At 39.4% G+C, this 19672-nt stretch overlaps 1 protein-coding gene across 9 annotated transcripts in view; it reads left to right on the top strand.

Moving 5' to 3' along the window:
- Positions 1-19672, top strand: part of NAV3 (neuron navigator 3) — a 426597-nt gene that overhangs the window by 366445 nt on the left and 40480 nt on the right. For 8 of the 9 annotated variants that reach the window (XM_083463072.1, XM_083463071.1, XM_083463073.1 and 5 more), the window contains 6 exons: positions 4819-4860; positions 6485-6642; positions 7975-8163; positions 10907-10959; positions 14836-14859; positions 16290-16367. In XM_083463072.1, the coding sequence (XP_083319198.1) occupies positions 4819-4860; positions 6485-6642; positions 7975-8163; positions 10907-10959; positions 14836-14859; positions 16290-16367 (544 nt within the window). The remainder of the gene's footprint in view (positions 1-4818; positions 4861-6484; positions 6643-7974; positions 8164-10906; positions 10960-14835; positions 14860-16289; positions 16368-19672) is intronic. The other variant, XM_083463074.1, reaches the window with a different exon arrangement.

The following is a 19672-nucleotide window of genomic DNA, read 5'->3' as shown; positions in this document are numbered from 1 at the left end:
TCGGTATTTTTATCCACATTCTCTTGATCAGGGTCATGATCATGGGCCAACTTTGATAGGCAGGTGGGGCAGCACATCTGTCAATCACATGGCATCTTTGTGATATCACACGATTGGCATACAGGTTGTCCCGCCCAGCTGTCAAAATTGTCCCAACCCTAATTGTGTTCATCTTAACTAGTTCTCATAATGTTAAATCAAGGTTTAGCATTATTCCCAGACATAAACAATGAACACAGCCTGCTCCTATTCAAACCAGCGCCTTTCCTATTCTCTTATATACTATGCTATATGAGCTCTGTTGCAGATTTGTACACTGTATTAAATCTCAAGGATTCTCCATATTTGTTCTTTAGCAAATATAACTACATGGAGACATTATAAAATAATTTTTGGAATAGCTATTGAGTTTATTTCTGCCTCAAGGGTATTTAGATAAAATAATAATTTTGTCTCGGCTTTGCATTTTTCCAAGTATTCTTTGAGAGAGCATTGAAATTGCATGAGTACTCCACTGAATGGAGCAGTGTTTGTAGACTCCTAATATATGTGTATTTACAAATGTTAAGCAGTTAAAGAGGCAAAACACGCAGCATAAACCAACTGATTCTACAGCAGCACAGCTCTCTAAGCATAGCCCAGTCCTATAAAACATCCATCTCATAGCATTTTCCAAGTGAGGGCAGGCAAAAACCACTCCATCCCTCTGTTATATTGGTGTCCATTCAAGGCACAGCAGATGGCTGACAAACTAGGCTGAAGGGGGCTCCAACTTGCAGAAAAGCATCCATTTAGCTGTTCTCTTCTGTCCTGCCACTTTTTGGGATTTCTCTGAGCTGTAACTGATACAGTGCAGTACAATGTAATCTGTACAGTTAAGTGTGGTACCTTGAAACAGGTAGCCCATATCTTTTGTGTAAGCCAGACACTTTTCTATACCCTCTTTCTCTTCAGCAGGGAGATGATGATTTGTTACAAATGTGGCTTTGGATTTGCATATGCAGTGTGGCCATAATGTACACATTCATTGTATTCCCTAAACCAGGGGTCTGCAACCTGCGGCTCCGGAGCCGCATGTGGCTCTTTTACACCTTTGCCGCGGCTCCGGGGCGGATACTAGCGAGGGGAGGAGGCGCATTGTGCGCCCCGACACTCCCCACTGTGGTGGGCGCTGTACTGGCTGTGACGTCGCATGGGGGCGGTGCGTGCGTTAGTCACGCACCGTCCCGGCGTCACCTTCCCGCCCGCTGTCAGATCGCGGCTCCAGAGATATATTTGTTTTAAATGTTGCAATGGTTTTGCGGCTCCCAGTTTTTTTCCCCTTCGGAAATGGGTCCAAGTGGCTCTTTTTGTCTTAAAGGTTGCAGACCCCTGCCCTAAACCATAATGGCGAATGAATTAAGGGATGAATTCTGGCTTTTTACTTGATATTTGAACTAAACATAGGTCCTTATCTACCATTGAGTTACTACCTTGTTGTGAATATGCAGGTACAAGGTTAGGTCAATCTTAGATTTGCTACATTATCTGCAAAAGATTAAAAAGGTGCATAATGAGGCCCTGAACCAAGGAAGGTTAAGCACACCTAAATTCCCGCAACGACAACATCAATCCAGAGAAAGCTAAGAGTACTCCGTAGCTTTCTCTGGATTGATGCTGTCATTGTTTTTGTGTGGGAGCAGTTACATAAGACCGATTATACGCTTCCATAAATAATTTAACCGCAAGAGATAAAAACTATTCTACCCAGCTCCCTTTCCCTCTAGCTTAACTTAGATGCATTTGAGGTGGGGGGATTTTCCCCAATCTGTCAAAACAGATAAAATAACTGTTGGTCATCTGGATTGTAAAAGAATGTATTAAAATAGGTCTGCATGGTTTGTGACCCAAGCTTGCTTGGAGCTATAAAAATAGTGAGATTGTCAAGCATTCAGCATGTGTACTTGGGGAAATCACAATGTGTGCAGACTTGCATTGCAACAGAGAAACCCTAAAATGTTACTTTGATGGTATAGTGGCCACAGAGAATGCAATTGTTTCCAAATATATTCCTTTTCGCAGAGGAAGCCGTTCATTTGGAGCAGATCCCTTCTTACTTGTGCTAAATTTAATGATATTAGCAACCCTCTCCCACCTTTTCCAGCAGGTTTTACTCTCACCTTTTACCCCACCTTTTCCAGCAGGTTTAGGTGGAACTAAGCCATTTTTAAAAAATGAAAGGGAATTCAAATTGGAGCACATAAGCAGATGAAAATGCTAAAACCACATAAAGGTTTTTCATTTGAGTGGTATATAAATTTTGTTTAAATAAATAAAAGGAAAAACTCTGCCCCTACCAATGAACATCCAGTCAATACAATGCCAGCAGGATGATCTATGCGCCGACAAAGCAATCACGCTCCAATGTAACAGTCACAGTCTAATTGCTACTTAATATTTGTTCAGAACCTTCCCTCCATATGCAAACATAGCCATATGCACTTAAACAGGCATTTCGCCACATATTGGGGAACAGAGCCAAAGGGCACGGTCATGTTCTCCCCTACTACTTTGTAATTACATAAAACTACATAAAATAAAATTTGCACACATAAAATGATATCCTCTTTAAAATTTCCAACAAATTTCATGTCTCCGTAAATCATTTTAAAGCCCAAACTGCAAAATAACACAATTTTCTCAAGCTGATACACGTGTTTTTAGTAGGAAAATAATCAGTATTAGACGCTATTAAGTAGCGTTTGAAGTAGGTGATTTAGTTTCTATCTGTTCATATTCATGTTAGAAACCAACTTGGCTTATTTTATTAATACTTATATACATCATTCAGTAGTCCACTGTGTCTATCAGGTTTAGGGTATATAGCAACATTTTTTCTGTTTTTAGCCTGCAACAACCCCACATCTCTTGCCATGTCCACAGATGGAGAAACAAAGCCATGGTAATCAAATGGATTTGATTTCTCATTTGCAGATTGTGGTCCCACCTGTCTGACTGGCATTCAGTTTGGAGGCATGGGAAATGGATGTACTCAATAAGCAAATTCTAGCATATATAATCTAGCCAGGGCGTCTGTGTTTCATTTTGTATTCTACTGAAAGAAGTGGAAAGCTCCAGTATTTGGATGCACATACTAATGCACATCTGATGAGCAGTGTGAGGCTCCTAAAACCAAAATATATTTAAGACAATGCATGGACTTTCTATGGGCATCTGATGCAATTGAACAAATAAATGGAAAATGTGACAGGTTGTGCACCTCTCTAGTTGTGGCCATTCAAGGGACCCAGGAGTCTTGGACCAACATCCATATCTCATCCTCCAAACTAAACTAAGTCCTCTGTATAAGTGGGTTTCTAAATTGTAGTACAGGTTGGGCAAAATAAATAAATCATGGTTCTGTCAGTTTGATGCAGCACATCATTATAATATCCTGATATGTACTTGTTTTTTATTTGGATATTATGTAAATTGGAGTTTGGTAAGTAGTTTATTCTATGGAATGTGTAAGAAAACCTGAAATCTTAACATTATATTTGAAAAATCAGTGACTGCTTTTTGTTTTGTTTTGAATAATACATGGATTTAAATGGCTCTGCTATTGCTGGTGTTTTTCATGTACTATTCAACTTTTTTCAACTCCTGAGTTTTTGTTTATTTTAATGGCTGTTTAAAATACAAGGAAGAGTCATGGTCACACTGAAACACCCCTCCCCATCAACATGTACATACTAGTCTGAACATCTTTGTGATCCATATGTCTTGTTTTCTAGTCTATAGATCACAGGATTCATCGCTATGTGCATAGGCTGATGTTCATGTAACCAGTATGAGCCCAAAGCTGCTTTTGCAATATCCCCTGTGTGCAAATCCAAAGAACGTCTGTACAAGGCCCTTCAAATATAATGATTATAGATCTGTCTTATGAGGCTTGGCAAATAAGTGACTCATCCATCACCATTCTTGTAATTACAGTCTCTCCACAGCTACATACAGAACAACAATATCAGAAACCAAAGCGAAAGTGGTTTTCTTTGAGACACACATTGTTTTCTACCAATCATTATTAGTTGATATATATTAAAAGGTTTTAAGATATACTTGCAATAAAAGATTCCCCTTTTGGTTTGGGTGAGGTTTGGAGAAGCCCCTGAACAGCAAGCAGTGGAAGGAGAAGGGGATCATTCAAGCTGGCACCCATTGATATTAATGATTGGTTGGGCATCTCAGTCAAGAAGATGTAAGCCCTAAAAAATGGTGCTGACAGTCACACCAAAACATTGCTAGTAGTTCAAGCAGCTTTTGTCCTCATGCTACGGAATGGGTTCCCTTTCCTCAGCTGATGGGTCAAGCCAGATGCATGGCCAGAGAATACTATAATAATAATAATAATAATAATAATAATAATAATAATAATAATTCCCTGGTGATTCTAGACTTCAACAGGATAATAGTCTTTACGGAAGACAACCAAACTGAAACAGGATAAATCTTCTGACCTTGTTGCCCACATTATCCTTCCTAGGACTCTTATGCTCAAATTCCGTAATAACTAAAGCTGGAATGGGAATAAGATTAAGCAAATTCTCAAATCAATATGTATTTTCTTTACAAAAGTATGGCATTTTTTTCCTTTTGAGAAAAAAATAGCAGTATATTACTTGCACTGATGATTTTGAGTGTTGCATAAAAGGTACCTTTCAAAGAATACATTTAAATAAATCCGAATGCCTTTTTTGTGATACAACACTTTAGAATTTATAATTTTGAAGTGCTCTTTTTACTATATGTCCTTAGGGGTTTTCTTTGTTTTAACAGCATGCAACTTGACAGAAATACACTACCCAAAAAGGGATTAAGGTATACGATGTTTTATTCAGCATGGCTGCTGTTTCTCTGTTGTTCCGTAACTTTTTTCTATAATATTTCATCCTTTTCTTGTCACTGTGTATCCTGTTTCTCCTGTTAAACAACTAATAGAAAATCAATTTACAATAAGAATCCCCCCTTTTTAATGTTCTTTCACTTTCACTTGTTCCTTGCCCTCTGTCTGATAGGAATTAATTCCTCTAAAACTTTCCCACTTATTCAGATCGGAGTAATCATATTTCCCCCCGGAAAAAACATTTTAATCAATGAACTGCAGTAAGCTTCCTTTGCTTCCAGCTTTAATCACACACTCAGAGGGCTAGGACCATTGGTTAAGCATCTGGCATTGTCACTGCTGGTATTTTCTATGCAGGAACAATATATGACTTCTTCTGTTGCACTTGAGTTGTAGCACATTGGGGTGCCAACCCTTAATTTGTGTCTGCCAGGGGCTTTGAAAAGGAAAAATCTGAAGAACCTGTCTGCTCATCAAAAAGAATGCACTGGGTAGTAATCTTGACTACGCTGCAGATGGCAGAGCATTTTAATGTGTCTCCTGGAATCAAACATAGATGGTGTTTATTCAGTCAGCAGTTCTCTTCCTTGCACACCATCCTGTAGAATCTGAGACATTGTGGCAACAGCAGAAAGCTCCCAGTGCACTCAAGGAGGGGGAACTGCAACAGCCAACAATGGTAGACTTGTCTGGATGGGGGTGACGTTTTTGATCCCACCACTGTTGTTTAAAATGGTACTGGAACTACGTACAGTAATATATAGGTTTGCAAGAAATTTGGCTGAACGAAGCCTACTTGTACAATGACAAAGAAAGTGCACACTCTTGAGTTGAAATCCGAACTGTCTGAAATGCCTGCACAGCTAACTTGCCATGTTAATCCATTCAAGAATTTGCTTTTCTCAGTCCCTGCCGCAAAGTTTGGCCGGTGGGCTGCAGTGTGTGTGCTGCTGGTGCAGTTACATTTTTGTATTTGGCAGAAGCACCCAAAAGTCTTTGAGAGGTTGGGTTTCCCAAGCTTTTTCTTTCTGCAAACACATTTCTTTAAAAGTGAGTATTTTTCTTCCCCCATCCCTTAAATCTTACCAGTTTGGGGGTAGGGCATAGCATCAAGGACCGACCCTTCTGAGAGACACTGTATTTTGTCCCTTCAGATGTCACTAACAAAAATGCATTTCTTTCACAGCTGCTCTTCCATTTTCTTCTGCTTTCAGCCAACCTGTATACTATGTTCCTGTAGCTCGTATAATGTAGGAACTGGACACCCGTCTCTCCTCACTACCAAGCTCTCATTTTCCAACCTTGTTGATATGCTTGAAATTAAGTTTTTGCTTTATCTTTTTTATGTGTTAGAATTGTTGTTTTGTTGTTGTTTTTTTTAAAAAATTATAATAAGGCTTAGCTGTTTCCTTTATACGTCTTCCCATCACATGCAGATATGTATTGCTGATCGTTTGTCCGTCTGTTTCTTGGGTGACATGACCCCAAGTCTCCTCTTCAGCATTGACTAAACCAACTGTCTGATTATTGCTTGATTCCAAGCCACAATGTGGCAGTTCATGTGGAAGTTTTCAGTGTATCAGTGGTGATGTCTTTCAGGTATACGCCATCCTCTCGGCAGGCCAGTCAGGAGGAAGGGAAAGAGTGGCTGCGTTCTCATTCTACTGGAGGGCTGCAAGACACTGGAAGTCAGTCTCCTTTGGTATCTCCTACAGCCATGTCTTCATCTGCAACTGGGAAATACTTTTCCAACTTAGGTAAGAAAAAGAAACTACTTGCAGTACTCCATTACTGAGCTTCCTTTATCCATCTTAAGCTCTCCCTCACTCTTTTAGAATGCATAACTTCAGCTATCTAAAATAAAGCATTCATTTTTTCTGCTCCTACTATATCTGAACATATTCCTTGTCTCCCAGTCCATTCTGGGGATCAGTTCCAAGTACTGGTTAAAGTGCTGCACAGCTTGGAACCTCAGCATCTAAAGTAGGGGTGGAGAATTTTTTTAAAATTTTTTTGAGCCCAGTGAGCAGATCCTTATCTGTACCAACCCCCCAATGGGCCAACTTTGACTGTTGGGCTGGAAAAATCACCTGTCAAAGAAAATAATTAAAAGTGCATTCTTTTCCTACATTTTGCTGAGCATTTTTAAGTTCCACATCTCATTTACTCAGAAGTAAGTTCCATTTATTTCAGTATAATTGTGTGTCAAGGCTTAGACTACAAGTGTAGACAAGGTTAAACTTAGACATAGTAACAGTTTTTTCCCTTTGGTAGAAACAAATCAGTGTGTTTCTGTGGTTTAGTTTTCCTCCACTGTGGTGACCCAGTACAATGGCTTATTGCAAAAGCTTTCTTCCACCCCTCTAGCATTTCTTTTCTCTGTGGGCCATTTTCCTAGTGTGTTAAAAGACTCTCAGAAAAATACTGCTCCAGACATTTTTATTTTAGACACAGCCAGCAATGCTGGAAACATCTTGCCGTACGCCATTAGTTCAAAATATTTGACCCTAATGTCTGAAGGGGCAGATAAATGCTGTTTTCCTTGGCCCTAGTTCCACGCCAGCTAGATGGGTCAAAAATGTTCCCTTTAAGCTTGTTGAAAAACAGCTTACCAAACCGTGAGAGCAGCATTTGAACCAAGAGGGGGGTCTGTTACTTCTCTTTTCAATAAAGCCCACACATATGAAAGTTCCCATTTAATATGAGGATTGGGGTGTGTGTGTGTGTGTGTGTGTGTGTGTGTGTGTGTGTGTTTTAGCAGGAGGAAAATGTTGCTTGAGCAGATACTGGTAATCCTGGCAAAAATATCTCCATACTACAGACTTAGGAAATACCATATTATAATTGTAAATAAATTTGGAACTATTGAAAGCAAAATTTTGCTTTTTCTATGGGATCTGTTTTAACTCGGTAGGGAGGAGCTTCAGACAAAATAAGCCAAACATGCTTATGAGAAACCACTCTAAAAGTGTTCCTAATTCATCAAAAAATTAAAAGCCCAAATGTTATTTGACAGAGCTTTCTTTTCCCCCTGCAGTGCAGTAATATGTAATCAAAACTTATGGTATTATTATTATTATTTATTTCAGTGAGTCCAACAAACTTATCCCAATTCAAACTCCCTGGGCCCAGTATGATGCGGTCCAACAGCATCCCTGCACAAGATTCTTCTTTCGATCTTTACGATGATTCCCAGTTGTGTGGCAGTGCCACATCCTTGGAAGATAGACCACGTGCAATCAGTCACTCTGGGTCATTCAGAGACAGCATGGAAGAAGGTAAGGCTATGTGTGGTATATTTAACAGAGGCTGCCTTTTGATGTAGCATGAAACTATGGTTTGTGCCATAGAGTTAACTAGAGTTAAGAAGGCACACCATAGTTTCAGCTTCAGGTGTACAACAGGTTTATTTTACAGATTGATTTCATTTTATGTGTTAACTGTTCAAAGATAAATGGAAATGCATCCAGCTACACCTATTCTATTTTTGTAATCAAGCCAACACTTGCCAAATTGCATCCTTTTGGGTCTCTTCATGGCCCTCTCCTGGTTCCTTCATCTTGTAGCACCCAACTGAGCACCCCATTTTCTCTTTTGCAACTCTTTAACCCAAGCTCTTCAATTCTGACTTCACAACTTTAATCCAAAACTAAATAACAGTACCATGTTTTCTAGCTTGACTTCTATACAGTCTTCCCTTCCTAACCTTTTAGCTAATCAGGAGAAAGAGTCTTGTGTTTTCTTTTCCCTTAATTGTCAGTTTCCTAGAATAAATATTTTCTCCATCTGTGCAAAGCTTACTGGACAAAACATCTCTTAAACTTTTCACTCTCCTGTGAACAAAGCAGCCCCTTGTACTTTAAATCTTCCTGTGAACTTCTCACCATCCTATGCACAAAAATGTTCAAAGGCAAAAGCAGCAATTTTACAAACAAGCTGAAAGACTTATTACTTCACACAGGCATAACAGCAAACCACAGTAAGCATAAACTATAATTTGCAAACCAGCTTCAAACTGTGGTTTCACATCCTGGTTTGTTAGCCCAAATCACAGATTGTGAGCAGGCTCGCTTTCAGAGCAGCCCATTCTGGGGCATTGCCCCTAAATAGAGGGGAAAGTGTTTGACTGCAAAGATCTGAATTCAAATTCCTGCTCAGGACATTTGGGCCAGACATAGTTCCTCAGCTTTGAACTTTATAGGGTCGGTCAGGGGTTCAAGTAGGATAAGAGAGGGCTACAAATATGATAAAGGTGAATTGTGTTTGAATACACATGTACATGTTTAGGTGCAGATATGCGTTAAACCCTGCCACATAGCCCTGTGGTACCACTACAATATGAATACACTCAGAGGCTAGTTGTTGGTGAGGCAGATGTGCTAACAACTCCTCTTTAATATTTAGACAATTGCAGTTCTTCAATATGCAGAACTTTGTTAAAAACGAAGGCAGCTGCCATATACTATAATTAATACAACATAATATAGCATTCTTACATATATTTAGGCTTATCTGTACTCAAATGAGTATTCATGCAGACTCTTTTTGTCAAGCTCTAAAAACCTCCCATATGCTTTACCTATTCAGATCTCTGCTGGGACAATAATTCACAGCTGTTTATCTTTCTGCCAGGGATGATGATCCATGCCACCCGGGCTGCTAAGCTGTTGAAGCTCTCCCAGGCTTTTGCTTTCATCAGCCTGATTTTCACGTTCTCCACTTTTCTCAAGAGTTGCTGGCTACGTGCCTAGTTAAGCTCTCCCACACTGCTTCACTACACAAAAAGTCAGTGTTTTCCCCCCACCTCTAGTTCACAAGCACTATCTGTCTAGCTATTTTTCTGTCTAGAGTTGGCAGCAACCCAAGCTTTGCAGATCCCTTTTTTTCTTCTTCTGGCATTTGCAGCCACCCCCTGCTGACTTTATACCATGTAATGTTCCAAGAAGCTTAAGCAGGCCTTGGCTAGACATCCTCAGCTAAGGATATCAGCATTGGAAAAGTAAGGGATATTGTGGAACAGGTGTGACTGAACTGTGGGGATGAATAGATCTCTACCGATCTGAAAAAAGGAATGATGTTTTGCATTTTTCTTGATGGAGAAATATGGCGATGTTAGCACTGACCCAGCATATCTCTATCACAGTTTTGCTGGGGAGTGCCAAGCAATGTGGTGTTATAATTCTGCCTGAGTGATAATAGCAGGTAGAGCGTTTCAGTCTGGATATCAAATTCACATCTATGCTGTTCCGTTAAAGCTTCCTGGCTGGCTTTAGGGTAAATCATAACTAGAATATGTTAGATACTGATATCTATCTAAAGTGCTACGTAAGTGTTAAATCATAATAAAAGTAACAGTGCTGGAGTTCCAATAATATTTATTGGAAATTCAGCTTTTAACAATGAAAATAGGTTAGCCCCATTCAGACATTCTAAATCTTCCCCATTATCTTACACAAATAAATATTTAGATAATTTTAAGTTAGGATTAAATTATTTTACCCCCACCCCCAAATCATAGCCCTAATCTGGATTGAGCCCTCTATTACTGTATTTGCTTTTTGAGTCATCCAATCAGTTGGTAGTTGTTTGAAGGATATGCACACACACACACACACACACACACACACACACACACACAGTTACACAGACAGACCAAGATGTACTTTCATTCCAAATCACAGTTTAGAAGTCATCCTTTAGCTTTGCCAAAAGGTGATGTTCAGATGACATTTTGCTATCAAAGAAGGGTAAAATAATTGTTGTTTTCTAGCAAAAAGGCAATGGACTATTACAATCCAAAGGCAAGTGTTTTTCAGTGGACAAAAACCATTTTAGGTGTTATAGGAACTACTGGGGTGTGTGTGTTTCTAAATGGATACCCTCAATAATAGCTTTCTTTTCCCCCCCTTTTCAGTTGTTCCTAATTGAAAAGAGATGTTCTGTTGTTGCTCGTGACAGGAAATAACTCCTGTTGCTTCATCAATATCTTTGTGGTAATTCTCTTGATGTTTCTCTTTTCAGTACATGGGTCTTCGTTATCCCTAGTTTCCAGCACCTCTTCTCTGTACTCCACAGTAAGTTGACAATATATAAAAGACTGCACCTCATGATATCGTGCATACCATGGAAAGCCAGGGGGATTGCTAAGTGGTTCAGGAAACAGATGTAAATTTGGCATTGGTAGGACAATGAAAATCTCCCACTGCTGTTTGACTTTAACATTTTCTTTATACTTTTCAAAGTACAATGCACAACTGCCTCCTTGCGTTAAATTTCGCCATCTGTAACATCTTTTGTGTTTTCCCTTTGAAAGCGGAATTGTACAAAATCTACCAGTGCCAATTGTTGTTGTGTACTGCTCAGTGCCCTCATGCTTAGCCATTCCACCTTGTCCCACCACCATTTTTGAGCACATTAAAAGAGCCGATAGCACTTGGTGGATTGCTTTGGTAGGGACCTGCTGAGGTAGAAAGATTATTCTGAAATTACAGCATTGCTTTGAGGTTGCAGTTTTGGATTCTGACATAAGATGATTTTTATGAAACCAGACAGTAGGTGACTTTAATTATTAGACATACTTGAACTTTCAGACAGTGGAAATTTATTATTTTTATGTTGAATTTGGGAAACAATGTCAACTTCTGGCTAAAGAGAGAGAGAAGGAAATACTGCAATGCATTTCATGTAATACAGGGTACTTAGGGTTGAAAATCTACTGGCCCAGCTAGAGCTTTGATAAGTTATTGAGCATAGAGCAAGCTTATCATACATTTTGCAGCACACTGTGAGGTATACTGCTGTTCAAGAAATGCATGACCTAAGCCCTACTTGTGTAATACTTTGGATTCAGTTTTTGTTGAAAGCATGGCTGCTGCCTCCTTAAGGTACAGAGATGTTTGGAAACAATTGTTCATGAAGTTCATGATGAATCATGGATTGAATTATGTTCTCTATGTTGAGGTTGCTTTGGTTGTGATAACTTGCCCATGTATGTTCTCATGCCACCAAACAGATCTTTCCAACAACCTCCTCTACCCATTAAAATACCACACTCTATTTTAAAAATTTGTAACAAAGCTTGCACTTATGAACATTTGCATATTGCATATTTAATTTTAGTGCCTAACACTCATAATTTGCATATTATCTCAAGTTACATTAACTGCAGCTGTTTTTGAAGAACTGAGCAATGTTCCAAATATGGACGACTTGGGGAAGGGAGATATAAAATCCAGTTTTAATTTGCATAATGCACAGAGCATATTTGGCACAGTTGAGTTTATATGCTTGAGAATTCAGATTTTTAAGGGCACAGAATAATGTTCTTGCCACCTGAACTTGCTTATGATCGAATGCCAAATGCTAACTCCACTGAACTGGTAGATGTAAAACACAAATTGTCGTGTATGAACTTCAAGATTCATTGGATCAGTCTCTATTCTTTTTTTATCTGTCTATATTTTTGAAACATTTCTATGCTTGCAAATATATTTGCATTAGCAATTTAGACTATAGGCCCAGGTGCAGTCAGCCCATGACCATTGGAGGGAGCCACAGCATGGGAAGATATAATAAACTCAGGACAACCTATTGGGATCAAATAGGCCACAATTTTATTGATTACAGGTGTCAGTAGGTTTTGGCATAGCCATTGGTTATGTATCCTGCATCACCCAGTCTGCCTACTGATTATTTTGCAGGGGCAATCCTGGGTTAAGACGCACATGAAATCAAGGTGCTACTCTCAAGAGTGCCATATTGAGCAGTGCTGTGGCCTATCACCCCCCATCTGGGTATCTGAACAGAAGCACCTCTCCCTGGACCCCTTTAATAGCGTATCCCAATTCCTTAAAGTGAGGATGGCTCACAACCTCCTCCTCCCCACCACCTAGACTAAAATGGAATATACACACAAATAAAAAATGTTCTGAAAATGTTTTTCTAAGCGTTTTTTAAAATACAGTGGTACCTCCGGTTGCGGACGGGATCCGTTCCGGAGCACCGGTTGGATCCTGAGGTTTCCGCAACTGGAGGTGCCTGTTCTGCGCACACATGCAGTGCAATAGAGCACAACTGCGCATGCGCGCACAGCAAAACCCGGAAATATACTTCCGGGTTTGCCGTGTGCATATCCCAAAGGATACATAACAAGAGGGGCACGTAAGTAGAGGTACCACTGTACATTGCTTTTTCCATAAGGCCCACCATTGGCATCTAGTGCCGCATTGTATTTTGCACTTAAAACGTTTTATTTGCAGCTGTATAGCTGAGTCCTAAGAATCGAGCCCAATGCCTTATCTGCCAACAAGTTGTGACAATTTCTATGTGGTATGCAAAATTCCTAGACAAACCCAATTAGTCTGCAGGCAAATTTCTCCCTGGCCTCTCTGAATACAGTGACCAAATACTTCCATAGCAAGGTTTTAAGCGTGGACTGCCTGCTCATTTCCGGGCAAACATGTTGCATAGGCAGGGAGGCTGGGAAATCCAGTGACAAATTATGTGGTGAAGCTAGGGGCAGCAGCTCGCACAGCTGGTGAAGGAAGAAGTGACCTCCACCAACTGTACGGGAACCAGGAGACTGCCTCTGGCTCAGCCATGGGCATGCCAGGTGACAGTTGCCGCTTGCTGCCCTGCTTGAATTGCACAATCAGGTAACCATTACCTTTTAGGACAAGTAGGACAAGTGTTTATGAATCATACACTTAACCACACACCACATCAGCCGATAAGAATGATCATTCTAAGATTTCTGTTGCTTGATCCCTTCTCCCTTTCTCACCATTTGGCATCACTTCTTGTTCAGCGTTTGAGTATCTAGCTGTGATAATGGGAGCTGAAAACCTTTTAGTTAAGGGCAAGGGATGCTTTTGGACTATAAAATCAGTAGTGTGAATTGTAGTTGAAGGACATAATCCCTGTTCAGCGTTTCCCCTCTTTGTTCTCATAGACTCCTAGGGATAAAACTCATATGATTGTGAAGCCCCTAATCAGGAAATGGTACTTCAGTGGAAATATCAAGCATTTGATTTCAGTGATAGGCAAGAAGACCATAAAGAACAAAATTTCATTCTTCTGTGATATTATACAGTGCTCCATGCCTTCTTTTCTATCTACATGTTGAGCTTAAAGTAGCTGTTCCATATTTTTAAATCGAACTCTCCCCACTACTATGTCATGGTGCCCACAAATAAGTTTTTATATGATTTTCTGTGCCTCTGGTCATACTACCGGGATAAGAGGTACAAAAAGCTTTGTTACTTTTGATGCAAAAGATGCATTGAATAGACTGTCACTCTCTTTGCTCTCTTTATCTCACAGCTGTGTCTGATTAATGCAGACTTGTGTAAAATTTCTTGTTTTACCTTTGATTTTATTCCAAGTGTTATGCTTCAAAGGAAGAGGCCTTTTGAGTCTGTAAACTGGGGTCATGTGGAAATGTGGGTAGTTCCTTGGCAGTGTCATGGAACTATACCACATTTCTATACCAAAATTTTAGGAGTCTTTGCTTGATGGTGGTTCTAAGAACATCTTATTCTCTATTATTTTTATTTTTGAAATTTCTATATAGTCCTTCAATAGCCCATTCAGTTCAAATCCTAGCACAGGATAATGAACAATTTTTAAAGAAATCTTTCAGGTATAAGACAGAGCCAGCAGGACTTAAAGTATCTTCTCAGAAGTCAATCCTGTTATGTTTGATAAAACTTGCTCCCAGGTGTATAAGGTTGTGTCCTAAAACACTAGTAGTAACTTCATTTGCAAACAAAGTTGCATCCAAAAATCTGCTTATGATCTTGCTTTCTTCATTCTTAGGCTATGTTTTTTTGCAATTATATTTGAGAACTTGTTTTTATCTGAGTCAAAATCTATTATTTTGATTTTCTTAAATAGAATTCAGTTGTATGTTTCCATAAATAAACTGCTCTTGCTTTCACTCTCTCCCATAGGCTGAAGAAAAGGCACATTCAGAGGTAAAAAGATTGGCATTTTTAATTTTATACAAAATATTTTGCTGTACAGAGTGCTTTTCAATAGCCTCAAATGCCCAGCATGAACCTATGATGACGGCAGCTCTCATGTACTTGTATGGTGTTATTTATGCCAGCACATTTTCTTATCAGAAAGGGCACAAGGCCCCCTCAGTCACCACCAGCTGCCCGCAACCTCTTACTGCTATCCTCACCTGACTTTACCAGCCATCGCCCTATTGAATCCATTGCTACTCAAATAATTAACTGTCTTTTATGATAAGGGCTATTAAACTATTAAAATATTATAGAGAGGCACTAAAGGTTAAGTGTATTACACTTGTGGTTCATGTTTTGTGGGGTGTCTCTTGCTCATTCAGCAGGGCATTTGAGTCATTATTCCATCATTCTCATATATATATATATATATATATATATATATATATATATATATATGATGCCAAAATCTATCCTCTATATAGAGACGCCAAAATCCTTCCTCCATTTTCTCTAAAGTTTTATTTCCCTGTGACAGAGGCTTCTATTTTTCTTACCCATTCTTCTGGCATTTTATAATTTCTTTAGAATTTTAGTGGGTGTGGGGTTTTGAACTTAATGTTGCAAGGCAACTGGGAGTTGGGTCATCTGTTTGACATTTCCCCCCCCCCCCCCCGGACCCAGTAAACATGTCTCCATCATTCTCTAGCCTTCAGGGCTGCCTGCACTTCCTGTTCTGCAAAAGCCTTGTGTGGGGGGTTCCTGCATGATGTTGTCGTCTTCTGGGACTTGACTGAACTGTGGGCCTTCAGGGAGAATAAAGAAGTGAGATGATTTACAGAATGCAAAAAGGGACACTCACAAACATGCTTCAGAAATAAGAAAAGTATGACGAAATCCCCACACCCCAACCATGAGAATGCACAATAGCATCGAATCGCAACCCGCGCATGCACAGACGCAGGTTGCAAATGCTGCGGGTTGCGAATGTGCATCCCACATGGATCACGTTCGCAACCCGAGCATCCACTGTACAGTTTTCTCAGTAACCGATGGAGAATGGTAAAAAAAAGGGGGGCCTAAATTTTCAGCACATCACTGCATTGGATAGAAATTAACTCATGCTTCACATGCTTAATACTAAGCTTATGCAATTCAGTTTGTATCATCATTCACGCGTTTTAAATAAATATCTAAAAGGCTTTAAAATTTAGATTTATGTGATGTGCATATGTTGTATCTTAATGGAAATTTTAAAACCATAGATGAAGCCTTTGATATACAGTACTGTCTGTAGCATATACAAAAATGTTGGAACAAACAGCACCAGCTATTCTTCTACTGTACTATAATTTCACATATTGAATAGCCTTAGTTAAAGCATAAGGTTATACTGGCATATTTGGAGAGACATTTGTGTTTGTTCCCACATCCAGCAAATTCATAAACTACGAAGGGAGCTGGTTGCATCGCAGGAAAAAGTGGCCACCCTGACATCACAGCTGTCAGCTAATGTAAGTCGTTTACTGCTGTCATTAATAATTTCTACAGGCTTTTAATGTATACAGGTATATGCTTTTATAATCACAATAATCATGTGAGGAAGACCACTGCCATTATCCCTTTGCAAACACAGGTGAGACTGATGATTTTAAAGGCATTTATATACTACTATTCTTCAAGCCAGTGTAGGGTGCCAAGCAAGCAAACACACACACACACACACACACACACACACACACACACACGGACTCTTTTCTGACTTTGGGTGAATGCAGATGCATGCTGAAAAGGGTTATAGAAATAGAACACACATATACATTGTAATGCAACATATGTGCTCAGGACCGCAAAACCTCAAGGACCAGACTCTGCAATCATCATCTGAGGCTCTTCTTCATGTGCTTCCTCCATGAGAGGTCCGGAGGGTGACAACACAAGACTGGGCCATTTCTGCAGTAGCTCCCTGTTTGTGGAATGCTCTCCCCACGGAGGGTCATCTCATGCCTTCATTATACATCTTTAGGCACCAGGTGAAAAGGTTCCTCTTCAACCAGGCCTTTGGCCGATAAATATTCTACGACCCATACAGCACATAGGCAACAATTATTCACACAATTAATATTCTTGTTCAAAATCAATTTTTCAACATTTATCAAATAAGAAAACTATTTACAAAGTGCCATAAAAACTTATAATCTATCTAAAATAAAGTGAACTTGTCAACGGCACAGGTTGTATTTCTTCAGCAGATAAATATTCTATGGCTTTTTTAAATGTGACTGTGAGAGGGAGAATTATTGTTGTTGTTTTTTATTGTAACTATTTATTTTGTGCTTTTCTCCAAAATATTGTTAGCTCACAGAGCTTCAAACTCCTCCCCTTCCCACCCACCCCAAACAAAGATTATACTGTGCAAAACGGGAGCTAGAGGTGAAAGGCATTGCCCCCTTTCATGCATTTCCTATTAATTCAGAAAGCATTCACTGGCCATTTTATCCAGCAATCTCCCTAAAATATCTGCTTTCCTGCACCTGTTCCACAGGGCAATATTATTTTTTACCTCTGTTTCCTGCTCTTAAGAGCCGAGCAATATTGTTTGCTCAGCTGAAATTCCTCACAGTATCACCACCTTGTATAATTCACTTACGTGCACTGGGCAGGGATCAAAACAACTTCCTCCCACTGTTTCTGATGTACTGTTAGCATTGTGGCCCTCAAAGTGCTTGGCGCAGATATTTAGTCAAGCGTTTCTATGGCCACACTAAAAGTTAAGTATTTTTTCCTAGGATCTGGGAAATCACGATGGTGGGATTTCAAATTCTTGTTTATAATAAAAAAGTGCTATTGCTTTTATGTGAGATATTTTTATTCTTTCTCTTTGAATGATATTTACATTCTACTTATTAAACACTTAATCATAACAGTAAAAAAGAAACATGGGGAGAGTTACAGCTACAGACATTTCAACTGTCAGTAAGACAATGATAACTACTCAATGTTTGATTCTTTTATGTACACAGTATGTAAAGGGTTGTGTGAAATGCGACTTAAAAAAATAATAATCCAAAAGGAGGTAGCTGTTGGGATTTTGAGCTTCTACAAAATGATTTTAGCTTTTGTTGAAGCACAGCAATTACTACTGTCAGAAAATAAAATGTCAGGTGTCAGCTGGTGGCATTGGTGGGTGCTTTTGAATAATGCAACATTTTTATCGTTTTGTGTTTTGAAATGTGACTGACTAGGAGCAGAGAAGTTCAGATATGGACTACGTTTCCAACTTTTTGTAGTACTCTAGCAGCTTATCTTTTGAAATTGCTCCTTTCCCTAAAGGGAACCCACTTGTATGATGGAAGGTGTTGTAATTCTGGACATATAAGATTGCTTTTGTGTAGCTAGTATCCACCATATTAAATTATTAATCCTGTTGAAGGATGAACCCCAAAAATCCATATTCTGTCCTACTTTGACAAACAGTTTTTGAACTACTGGCTACGGTCAGTCAGTGTCAGAACTTCAGCTTCCATTTATGGCCAGCAAGAGTAATGCATCCTAGATTAGCAGTAACCATAGAAGTGAAAATTTAAACTTAATTTAAAAATGTTTGAGCAGTTTTACAAGACTTCCTGTGTTACTAGTTTTCAGTGTTTCATCACTGTGAGAGAAGAAAGGTGAGTCCTTTTCTCAGCATAGGATGGAAATAAAATGAGCAGATGATGTAGAAAGAAGTCATCCTGCATATGCTGCTTGCTATGGAACAGTAGAGATAGGAGGAAAAGAGCCATTGCTTAGGAGAAGAGGTGTGACATGGGGAGAATGCCAGACAGAGATCTGGTGGACCAGGTTAGATCTATGGGCCATTTTAGTCACACTGAAATCAATGGAACTTTAGTTACTACAAATTTGCCTCATTAAGTTACTCAATTAGATTTGTGTGCGTAATCTTTGTCAGAATAAAAATTGAAATGTCTTTTTGCACATCTTTTTACATTTTCCTGTTTTCTGACTTAGTAACAATACCTATTGGAAGCCATAATTTAGCAAGCATGTGTTTTATCTCTTGTTTGTTAGGCAAGATTATCTTATCTGAGACTCCTGTGCTCTGTTCAGTATCTAGTTATTCATCTCAGCTGATAAAGCCCAAAGCATCTTCCTTTTTTTACAATTTAATCTACTCAAACTCCAGCTGCTGCTGATGTCTTGATTTCCAGTTACTTCAACTTGATGATTGAATTTCCCTCTGTTGTTTGCTTTTGAGCTGCTGAAGGGGAAATCCCAGAACTATTTTTTAAAAAAGGTGTTCTTTTAGTTCAATTTGTATCTAACCAGCAGACTTCCTACCAGATTGAAATGTCATTACGATCACTCATTTTTGGGCCTACCTAGCATATTCAGTTTCTCTTTGATCAGCACATCTTGAGGCCTGGAGAGCAGGGAATGCAGAACTGGCACTGGCTGAAAGAGTTACTGGGGGTGCACAGGTGAGAAATTCATGAGACAAGGCACTTTAGGCTCATGGTTCTTGCAAGGTTGTACTGGGTTTCTCTACAGTGTTCTCTTCCTCAGAGGAGGTCTGGCCTGGTTTAAGGGAGAGGGATTGTGATAATGCCTATGCCATGTATATGGGTTTTATGGCTGTCCTAAGTAGACAAATTAATTCAGGAGTTTCTCTAAGGTATTAAATTAGGAGACTTTTATCCATCCCTATCCTTGCCCAGTGCCGATCATATGGTCGGCGGTTCGAATCCCCGTGGTGGGGTGAGCTCCCGTCTTTCAGTCCTAGCTCCTGCCCACCTAGCAGTTCGAAAGCACCCCTAAG

The sequence above is a fragment of the Podarcis liolepis genome (assembly GCF_965112155.1).
Source record: "Podarcis liolepis genome assembly, chromosome: 10".
NCBI classification, from domain to species: Eukaryota; Metazoa; Chordata; class Lepidosauria; order Squamata; family Lacertidae; genus Podarcis; species Podarcis liolepis.
The sequence above is the reverse complement of the archived record's forward strand: the minus strand, read 5'-3'. Positions and strand labels throughout refer to the sequence as shown.